At 38.5% G+C, this 11,172-nt stretch overlaps 1 protein-coding gene across 1 annotated transcript in view; it reads right to left on the bottom strand.

The window, feature by feature from the left end:
* Nucleotides 1–4,215: 4,215 nt before the first annotated feature.
* LOC137889944 (leucine-rich repeat-containing G-protein coupled receptor 5-like) overlaps nt 4,216–11,172 on the bottom strand; it is a 37,266-nt gene continuing 30,309 nt past the window's right edge. The window contains exons 18-21 of the mRNA XM_068733991.1: nt 9,954–10,037; nt 9,144–9,387; nt 8,232–8,395; nt 4,216–8,124 (exon numbers count right to left, since the gene is read on the bottom strand). Coding sequence (XP_068590092.1) covers nt 7,385–8,124; nt 8,232–8,395; nt 9,144–9,387; nt 9,954–10,037 — 1,232 coding nt within the window. The 3' untranslated portion in view covers nt 4,216–7,384. The remainder of the gene's footprint in view (nt 8,125–8,231; nt 8,396–9,143; nt 9,388–9,953; nt 10,038–11,172) is intronic.

Genomic DNA, 11,172 nt, shown 5'->3' with positions numbered 1-11,172 from the left:
CTGAACAGGAAAAAGGTGAAAGACATTCACACACCTGACGCAGGGTTATAACGCACCAGAGTGTGTGTGTGGGTGTGTGTGATGAGGCCATAAACCATCTTGCTAGACATGCATAATTACACACGTTTTTGTATCGCTATACTTGTGAGGACCCTCATTGACATCCATTCATTCCAGACCTTCTAACTCTTAAACCTTAAAAAATATATATAAACATTTTGGGAAATATGTCGAGTTGGAGGAGAAGTTTGACACCACTCTCATGTCTGTATGGTAAATATGAAGCTACAGCCAGCAGACGATTAGCTTAGTTTAGCATAAAGATGGGAAACAGAGAGAAACAGCTAGCCTGGCTCTGTCCAAAGGTAACAGAATCATAATATCTCTTCTTAGACTTCAAACTTACAATTGGTTAAACAACAAAAATTGGGCAAAAATATGGCAATTTGTGAGGGAGACTACTTTCACTTTTTTCACACCGTCACAACATATTTGTATGAGTCTGCAGTTATCTTTTCATATATGTACATTGTTGTATTGGATCAAAGTAAAATGTCCTGTTATGGGCTAAAACTGGACCTCATAAAGATAGAAGTACTAAACACACACACACACACACACACACACACACACACACACACACACACACACAAACACACCTGCTGGATTCTTATCTGTTGTGCGTCATGAGTAAATACTGTCCTCCACAGACGATGTGTAGAAAAAGGAAGAAGTCCATCATTTATCCAGCAGAAGGTGCTGAAGACACTGCAAAATAAAAGTTGACGAGATGTTTCCAACAGTGTCAAATCAGAGGAAATCAAAATAATTCCAGATTAGTTTAGATTCTTCATCTGTCCAGCAGGTAGAGCTATAGGACAGTTCTTCTCTTCAGTCAAACACCAGACAGTTTATTCAGCATTAAAAAATAATCCATTCACAGACAGTAGAGAAGTTAGGTTTCTGCAAACTTCTGGCAGTTCATATGAAAATGATGAAGAAACAGCAGTTGAGACAAACCTTTGCTATCAGAGATCTTATTATTACAGTCCAAGGAGGTCTGCTTGGACACGTTGGTTTTAACATTGTGTGATTGTTTCACAGCTTTGGCAGCATCTAAAGACACTGCTGCATGTTTTCAAAGTTTAAAAACAACAAGACCTCTAAAATAAGTAACAACATATGTTATGTGTTATTGTTTAAGATCCGATTAGATTTAGGCTCAAAATCAAACCTGCAATAACTGATGTTTTTGTCCACTTGTTTGCAGCAGGATCAAGCTGTTCTTATTACCACATGCAGCTCCAGATCAGCATGAGGATTCATTAGTCTTTGTGTTTGTGTGATCTGATGAATTTAAGTCAAATATTCTCTCTGGTTTTGGTCTCTCCTGAGGTAAATATCTGTTTCTTTATCTGCTAAATGTTCCGCTATGTTCACCAGCTAGTTTTTAACTGTCTGTTGTGGAGCAGGAAGTGAACTGAGGCTTTTTGTAGCTTTTTTCTCTGAAAACGACTTCATGAGAGCAGTGAAAGTGAACCAGAACAGTAAAGTTCATGAACAATGAGCTAAAAGTTGCTATAAAGCTGCAGATTCAGGTGGAGTTCCATCACTACCAGAGATACACGACACAATGTACTGTTATGGTTGAAGTTTGGTCACAGAAATTATTTGGTCAAGGTTTAAAAACTTTACTGTTGGTAGGTGACAAAATGCCAAAGACATATCAAAGTCAATGGTTGTATTGAACCAATCATCCTGACATCCTGTTTTTTAGTCCAAAACAATGAACAGATAAAAGATTTAGACGGAGGGAATTTAATTTAATTTAATTCCTGACAGCGTGAAGACGCCTTTAAAACAGCTTGCATAGTTTATTTTTTTTAAATGCTTCATTTTACGAGCCCATAAATTGCTAACAATTTTCTAGGAAGTTTCTTGGAATGCACTTTGTAATCTGGTGCTAATTATACGGAAAACAGAGAGATTATACAGCTGTTGTTGTTTTCCAGATGAAGAATTTTTTAAAGAACTGCTCAGTTTAATTAAAACGTGCTGGAAATTAAGTGAAACGCTAACTCTAGAAACAGAATATGAACATATCTAAATAATGAAAACGAGAACATACACCAACTCTTTTCTATGACGACGACAGTGTTTAATATTTGCAGCATTGTGTCATGTTTCTGTGAGCGCTGACCTTTCTGCTGATTCTGTAACGACACATAACTTCCGTTTAACAATAACTCTTCTGTCCACTCTTATCTTATCGTCATCACACACTCCATTGTCTTTCTTATCAGTGTTGCGTTTCTTTTCGGTGACCTGGATCACAGATTACAACAGCGTTACTGTGCCAACCAGCTTCCTGTCAGTGATGGAGATCTGTGAGCGAGAGTTTAACATGTTTAACAAACAAAGAAGAGAAGGAACCAGGATTTGGGGTTGATTCAGTTCTTTTTTAAGTTGTGGTAACAGCTGTGCCTCACTTTTTTATTTTTACTTTAAATACACGATTCTATTTATATGTTTTTATTCTTCTTTATCTTTAATACTGTTTGATATGTGTGAATGCACCATCAGGGTTGATACTTAATATATATTTTATCGTCTTTAGTTTTTTCTTTATTTGTATTTATTTTATTGATACTTTTTATTGTTTTAATCTATTGTAGTGTTTCATCTGTTAAGTTATCTTCCTCTTGTTTGGCTTTGTTAAAAAAGTGTTATTTCAATAGGGACATTACAGTGTCTGTATTTTGGCAACACAGTTTATTATTATAAACTTATTATAGTAGTTGAGGTTCGACTTCTAAAAATTAAAAACGAAAACTCACACCCTTGCTAAAATGTATGCCATATGCATTTACATATAATATAAATATATATATATAATAGAAAAATCTAAAATCTAAAAATGTCCCTAGTGATGCATAAGAGTTAAACAACTCATGGGATTTTTTTAACAAATAAAACAGGCAGGTGGTTCATGCGAGTAGGATTCAAAAAACAGAAAACATTTAAATTAAATTAAAATCGCTTCACAAACATTAAACAGCAACTCTATGCTCTAGTTCGTTCATTACTTGTTCTGGGTAATTGTGCGATTGTTTTATTATAAACGCAGTGTGACTCACCTTTTTATTCTGTTGTAGCTACAAGAAATTCAAATCAAACGTCTTCTTCAGGAGGAGTCAGATATAAATATCAACAGTGCGTCACAATGTTACGAGTGAAGTTAACGAGATAATTGAGTGACTGTGTTAACGTTCTCCTCTGACTCATCGATGAAGGAAACTTCAAACTTCGTTGTGCTGAAAGAAAAAACTAAAACTCTTCAACACCTGAAGCTGGTTTCTGATCCCGTCTGCACAGGTGATACTGAGTCAGGTTAATTAACACTGTGATGATTACTTCTGACTCTTTGTTGCAGTAAAGGTACTAATATCACCACCTTACTATCAGCTAAATGTACTAAAAGTACTTAAAGTAAAAGCCCTGTTTTCAGCTTTGTGACGATGCGTTTAACTTTTTAAAGAGTTTATTTCGCTGAAGAAGAAGGAAGATTTTCTCAACACATAAAGGAAACACTTCATCCTTCAGTTCATCACAAACAATAAACATCAACACATCTGGAGATACGTGGTTTACTGGACAGGAAGGAGATGAAAAACTGTCACCTGAAAAGAAACTAAAGCTGTCAGACAAATGTAGTAAAAAGTACAATATTTACCTCTGAGATGTAGTACAGTGAAAAGTACAATATGCACCATTGAGATGTAGTGGAGGAGAAAGAGAAAGTACTTAAGTAAAGTACAAGTACCATACATTTGTACTTGAGTAAATGTATAATTACTTTCCACCACTGCTAATTAATGTTTCAAATGTATTAACCAGGGCAGCATCAGATATGTATGTATTTCAGAATATGGTGATACAATTTGTAGTATTTCTACGCTTCATTAACCTTCATATGATAAAAATAAATTGTGTCTGTAGCTCAAAGATGCTCCTTCATGATCCTTCAATGATCCTCGACATGTCTCAGTCTCTGCTGGTCTGGATCGATGAGCGCTCAGCTCGTCGTGCTGCTTGCTGTGCTTCATTTTGTAATTGTTTGAATCCAAACCTCTTTTCTTTTTTAGTCTAAATGAGTCACAGCAGCCTGTTTGTGGGTTCATTCAATAAAACACAAGACACCTCAGTTTACAGCCACGTTTTTGTTATATATGCGTCACAAACTCACTCTTTTATTCACGACTTTTACAAACTAAAATAACTCAAAACATTCAAATATTTTACAAAAGTTTACAGGAAGAGAAAACAGATGAAAGAACGATGTTTGAGCTTCATTTTGTTTTTAGACATTTTAAATGCTGATTCTTGAAAGTGCAGCAGATTAACCGTTACACAGCGCACATTCAAACAGTCAATGCTTTTTTAAAATGGTTTCTATGATTACAGCTGTGGGCAGAGACAAAAAAGCGAGACCCCGCCCACACACATTACGCGAGTCTATGAGCTAGCTTTATGATTCAACTGATATGATAGAAATTAAAAATACAACAAAATACAAATTCTTTTCAAAGCATTTTGGACGTTAAAACCCACCAACAAAAATCTCATCTCAATTCCCACTTTTTAATTTTTTGTCTTCCTCAGAGGAAACTTCATTCACCGATGAAGACCAGGAGCTGCAACTGAAAGCTAATAAGTGGACCATTGAGTAGAGGCTATTCATTTTCCAAACTCTCACGGGATTCGTGTCAAACATTCATGCCGTGTATGATGTTTGTGCAACAAGTTCATGAACAATTATTCAAACTTTCGGACTCATGCAGGATAGAAACTTTAACATTTTTACAGTTTATAACAAAACAACAGTTAAAAAAGAAAACTGAGAATGTGTTGAAAACATTTCTGGGTTGCATCATGATTTCATACATTTACACTGAGTCACTTCATGCGTCTTAAGCAGATTGGAAAGCTGTCTGACTAGAAACATTAACGATTAAAATTTGATTGTTTAAACCATCTCTGCAGGTGAACGTAAGTAAAAGTAGTAATAAACACGGTGTATAAATACTACAAGTAAAAGTCCTGCATTCAAAAAATGTCCAAGTAAAAGAACAAAATTTATTAACTTATTATGCAGAATGACCCAATTCAAAATAACATATATGATAGTATTGTATTATAATTATTGATGCATTAATGTGCTCATCACTTTAAGGTTGCAGGTAAAGGTGGAGCTCATTTAAATTACTTTATTTACTGCTGGTAGTTTGTGATGTTCCTCCAATGATCAATAAAGTTTTATCTTAACCTTTAATACGACATCATAATTCTTTAGTTGATTTATATTTTGTATTAATAATCTAAATCTGCAAAGTAAGTATATTTATCAAAAATAGTATAAGTACAGTACTTCAGTAAATATACTTTAAAACGAAAATAAGATTCAGCGTGGACTGTTCAAACAAAAAAGACAAAAACAATTCAGCAATTCAACAATTTAACAATTTTAACAATTTAACAATTTAACAAATTTAACAATTAAAATCAATAAGCAATAATAACAATAACACCAGTAAAACAGGATGAAATAAAAACTTGATTAGCTACTTTGTTACTTTCCACCACTGCTATCAGCTAGTTTAAAAGACCTAATGCTATGCATGTTGTTACTTCTTCTGCTATTGGTGAGTTTGCCGCTTTAAGATTTGGCACCACCATCTGGACTGGAGTAACGCCGACTCACGGAGACACAATTATGTGACCAGTGTAAATAAAAGTAAAAGTATCTGGATTTAATCCGGATATGAAACACTTGAAATGATGTGTGAACGTACAAACATTATAAACAATATTTCAGCAAAGACATATCTCACAGTCTACACAATAAGAAAATAGGATTGTCACAGTAGCTGGTATTTACAATATGTACACACATTTACCGTATACACACACACACACACACACACACACACACACACACACACACACACACACACACACAAGGGGCTTTTTTATCAAGTAAATTATTTTTTTACTGCTGAACCTGAAAATGCTGTTGTTTCCTCCATTTTCTGGTTTAAACTTTTACATTGTAGCTTTGTATGTTCTTTTGGATTCACCATTCAACAAACAACTATAACCCAACATTCAGCAGTATGGCGCTTTAATGTGTTCTGGTATCAGATGAACTGCTGGTTTTGGTATTTATTTATGTGACAGTGTAAAGTTTTTCTTTAAGACAACTTTATACATTTTACAGGAAATAATGATTTAAAAGCACCAGTTCTGTGTTTTTTAAACTTGAGCTTCTTCACTTTTAGGTCTTTAGTCCTGTTTGTCCTCTTGACTCCTGTTTTTCAGTTTCGGGGGGATCGACTGTGACGAAACTCACAAGGACGCTGCAGTTTTCACACACACTCACAAAAACACATTAGCTGTGGACACGTGTACACACACACACACACACACACACACACACACACACACACACACACACACAGACACACACACAGACACACACTCACACACACACACACACACACACACACACATACAGACACAGACATAATGCTCAACAGCATTTGGTAGAACATTTGGTTGGATGTTTGGTAACACAGTGCTGTAAATCATGTCATTTTTCAAAATAAAAGCTGCTGACTGCTCGTAATGCGTGTGTGTGTGTGTGTGTGTGTGTGTGTGTGTGTGTGTGTGTGCACTCTGCCTTGGCTTGACCAATCAGAGAGTTGATAATGTTAAAGTCCTGGACAGAGCAAATGTCTTTGTTCATTTATTTGTATACGTCTTTTACTTTTTGATTGACTTTTTAGCTTTATGGGTTTCTGCTACATTTGCTACCACACAGTCTGCAGTGTATATATGTGTGTGTGTGTGTGTGTGTGTGTGTGTGTGTGTGTGTGTGTGTGTGTGTCTGAAGTCTTTGACTCACCTGCCAAACGTCTGCCGGCTATAATAGTTCATCAATTAATACTTCCCTTAAGTTGATAATTGCATGTATTTACTTTTAAAATTAAAAACCACTCACCCTCGGTTAAATGCAATCTTAAAGTCCTTTTGCTTTGAATCTGATTGGCTATCATCTGAGAGAAAGTACGGTGGCCATCTGGGGACAAAAGAGACCAAAGAATAGGCGTCTCCTGTTGAGTTTCCTACACAATAAAGGCAAAAGAAAGTCCTCAAAAATACGAAAAAGGAAAATGAAACAACAGACTGAACCTAACCAACAAGTTCAGGTGAGTCTTTGGCAGGTGAGACCTTTAGACGCCGTGTGTGTGTGTGTGTGTGTGTGTGTGTGTGTGTGTGTGTGTGTGTGTGTGTGTGTGTGTGTGTGTGTGTGTGTGTCAGTCTATTAATGAGGAACAACAAACGGCACTAAATATGTCTCGCTCTTTTGTCTTCCTCTCTCCTCCTCCTCTTCCTCCTTCGTGCCTCCGACCGCCACCAGCGCCTGCGTCGAGTCACACGACTGTTTCTCCGCGTTCTCGTCGTACATCGAATCCACCACGTCCGGCCTCGACCTTCCTCCTCCTCCCCCTCCTCTTCTTCCCCTGCAGAGTCTGGGTACCGCCGCTGCCCCGCAGGTGCGTTTGGCGAGCGCCGCCAGCTCCTGCCGGGCGAGCGGGTTGAAGAGGAGGTAGAGCAGTGGGTTGACGCAGGCCGGCAGCGGCGCCACGAGCAGCAGCACCCCCTTTGCCGCCTCCGGCCCGGCGGCGGGGGGGCGCAGCAGCGAGGAGAAGGAGAGGAAGGCCACGGGGAGGTAGAGGAGGCAGTCGGAGAAGAGCAGCCAGGCTACGTGTCGAGTCAACGTCGCTTCCTCGTCGGGGGCGGCGGGCGCGGCGGGCGCGGCTTTGCTGGCCCGACAGTAGAGGCGAGTGTAGGCGAGCGTCATGAGGAGGAAGCACAGCGAGTCGAGGAGCACCAGGGAGACGGAGAGGGCCAGGGAGGATGAGGAGGAGGAGGAGGAAGGCAGCGGCAGACAGAGGGAGGTGCTGCTGTGTCCGGCCACCAGGGGGGGCAGCGTGACGGCCAGGCCCAACAGGAAGCACAGACAGACGGCCAGACGGACGGAGAGAGGCGACGAGGAGTGACCTGGAGAGAGAGAGAGAGAGAGAGAGAGGGGAGGGAAATCAGATTCAGATGTGTGTGTGTGTGTGTGTGTGTTTTTATGTTTGTGTGTGTGTGTGTGTTTTTCTCACCACTGTGTCCGTCTGGTTTGTTGTGGCGGCGTGCGGCGGTGGCGGCGACGAGGCATCGTTCCAGAACGGCGACGGTTAACAGGAAGAGGCCGGTCTGAGACGCAAACACACACAGGAAGCCGCTGAGGCGACACAGGAAGCTGCTCTCCCACCTCGCCCCATACCTGCAACACACACAAGGGCCAAGAAACGTCTGACTTTTATTTTGAAATTATTTGTTTATGAAGTGCTTTTGGGGAATTTTAACAGAAAGGGTCAATTATAAAGGCTATAAAAGTGTTTTTTATAGTTTCAAAGTGGTAAATTAGCTCAACTGGATCAGCTTTGACCTACAACTTTTGGAGTTCAGTCTCACTACAGCTACAGTTAACATCTACTAAATGGACATTTCATCAGCTGCTGTTTCCAACAAGAAGTTCAGAAAGATGGAAAAAAAGACCTCAGCTGCTAACTTAATGAGTACAATGTTATTATCAGCAACAGAAATGATGGACAAAGCTATGAAAATAAGATCCAGGCCGTAATAAACCAAAATGATCTGCACGCTTAATTTATTGTCTTTAAATTGCGCTGAATATAGAGAGGAAATCAAATTGAATTCTATATATTCTAATATTATCTACCTACTTCTTTCTCAGTGAAGCGTGTGACTTTATATAAGATATTACATACTTATTTTTGTAAATTTTTGCACTTTCCTACAGTGCCAAGCATTCCCCAACTTCCCATTGTTCCAAAGTTGACCAGATATTCCAGCTGTAGAGTCCTTTGAGTTCTCAAGATTCCCAAAAGTTCCATAAGAGATTCCAATTTTTCTAGGGTCCCCACAAAAGACAGTATTCCCAGAGACCCCACAATCCCCAAAGTCCCCATAATCCATAGAATTCTCACAATCCCAAATCTGTTTAGTACCTCCAAAAACTTCCAAACGTCCAGGCATCCACCGCCGCCAACCACCCGCTCCACACTCCCATCAGGCCGTTCACCAGGGCCAGTAGACCAATCAGCAGCTTGGGTGGAGTCACTGAGGAGGCGGGGGAAAAGAAGACCGACAGGACGACCAGGCTGTTGCTGACCAATGAGAGCGCTGCGATGAGCCACACCCCTCCACGGATCAACCAGCTGCCGAGCAGATGGAGGCAGGGGCGGAACGGTCCTGGAGGGGGAAGAAACCACATATCAGTTTACTTTACAATCAATCAACAAATCATCAAATGTTTGTGATTGATGTGGACTTTTTTCCCCGACAGATAAACAGTTTGTATTCTCTTGATCTAAGCCCAACAAGTTTAAATTCTAAACTTGAATAAAAACAAAAAGATGATTTTATTTGTGTCCAGTTTGGCTTGTTTCTAAACCTTTAATAATAATAATAGATAACTGCACTACAATTAACAAAATTAAATTTTACTTTTAAACAACAAGCTGATTTCTACTGGAAAGATGTCACTTCATTTATAGTCTTTAAAAATACATGTCATGAAAGTGTCTTTGTCTACTAGCTGATCTAGGTTTTATTTCCTTATATTTAATTCAATTCAATGTGGCTTTATTGGCATGAAAGTAAAAAAGAAAAATAATGTTGCCAAAGCATCAAAATACAAAACTACACAATAATATTAATATAACACTAACACACCATTAAAACAACATTACTTTTGTTATATAATAATGATACATATACAGGTATTCATGTTTTATATGTAAAATGTGTTGAAATACCTGGTGCAGGGCTGCAGTGGACAGAGTGCTGAAGTTTAGGTTCTTCTTCAAACTCCATCAGAAAATCATCCCAGTCCTGATCGACTGCAGACACACAGCAAAGAGAGCAGGACATCAGTCTTCACAAACGTTTACTTTGAAATCAACCTTTTTTGATGCTGATATTTTTCTGGTGCCGACATGTTAAAAGTAAGCAGGATTGCAGGAAGTTTGTGAAAACCATCCTGACGATGGTTCTCCTCCAGTACTCAGTAGAACATGTGGTTCTAGTCTCTGATCTCTGATCATGTTTCATTGTTAACAACCAATCAGAGGAGAGCTAGTAACGTTAGCACACCGCTAACGGCTAACCAACGGAGGTTCACTTCAGTTACATCGTGATGCCTTCAGGCTCTGCTCAGTGAACATGAGGACTGGCTGAAGGTACATTATAACATTATCGTGAGGTGTTCACATGTAATCTGTAAAATGTAGTTTTGGTGATGAACTTGAATAAATCCAGTAGTTTGAAGGAGATGTTTTCATGTTAATATAAAGTAGATGTTAGAGATGAATTATGATGTTTGACTTCATAACACGAGCTCTAAACACATTATTAAACAGCATTAAACATAATAATGACTAGATGTGTTTTAATCAATACAAATAGAATCTTTTATTTGCTTATTATTTGAATTGTACCATGATAATATGGTACCATGATTATATTGCATCGTGACATAAATATCGCGATGATGTTGTATTGCGATGTCGTACCGTGATAATGTATAGAGATAATGTTGTATCGTGATAATATCGTATCGTGACATAAGTACCGTGATAATATCGTATCGTGACATAAGTACCGTGATAATATTGTATCGTGACATAAGTACCGTGATAATAGCGTATTGTGACATAAGTACCGTGATAATATCGTATCGTGACATAAGTACCGTGATAATATTGTATCGTGACATAAGTACCGTGATAATAGCGTATCGTGACATAAGTACCGTGATAATATTGTATCGTGACATAAGTACCGTGATAATATCGTATTGTGACATAAGTACCGTGATAATGGTTATCGTGACATAAGTACCGTGATAATAGCGTATCGTGACATAAGTACCGTGATAATATTGTATCGTGACATAAGTACCGTGATAATATCGTATTGTGACATAAGTACCGTGATAATAGCGTATTGTGACATAAGTACCGTGATAATATCGTA

Source organism: Cebidichthys violaceus, unplaced genomic scaffold, assembly GCF_023349555.1.
Source record: "Cebidichthys violaceus isolate CVI_PGR_0920_01 unplaced genomic scaffold, fCebVio1.0.p SCAF_60, whole genome shotgun sequence".
Taxonomy (NCBI): Eukaryota; Metazoa; Chordata; class Actinopteri; order Perciformes; family Stichaeidae; genus Cebidichthys; species Cebidichthys violaceus.
This window is presented reverse-complemented; position numbering and strand designations above follow the sequence as displayed.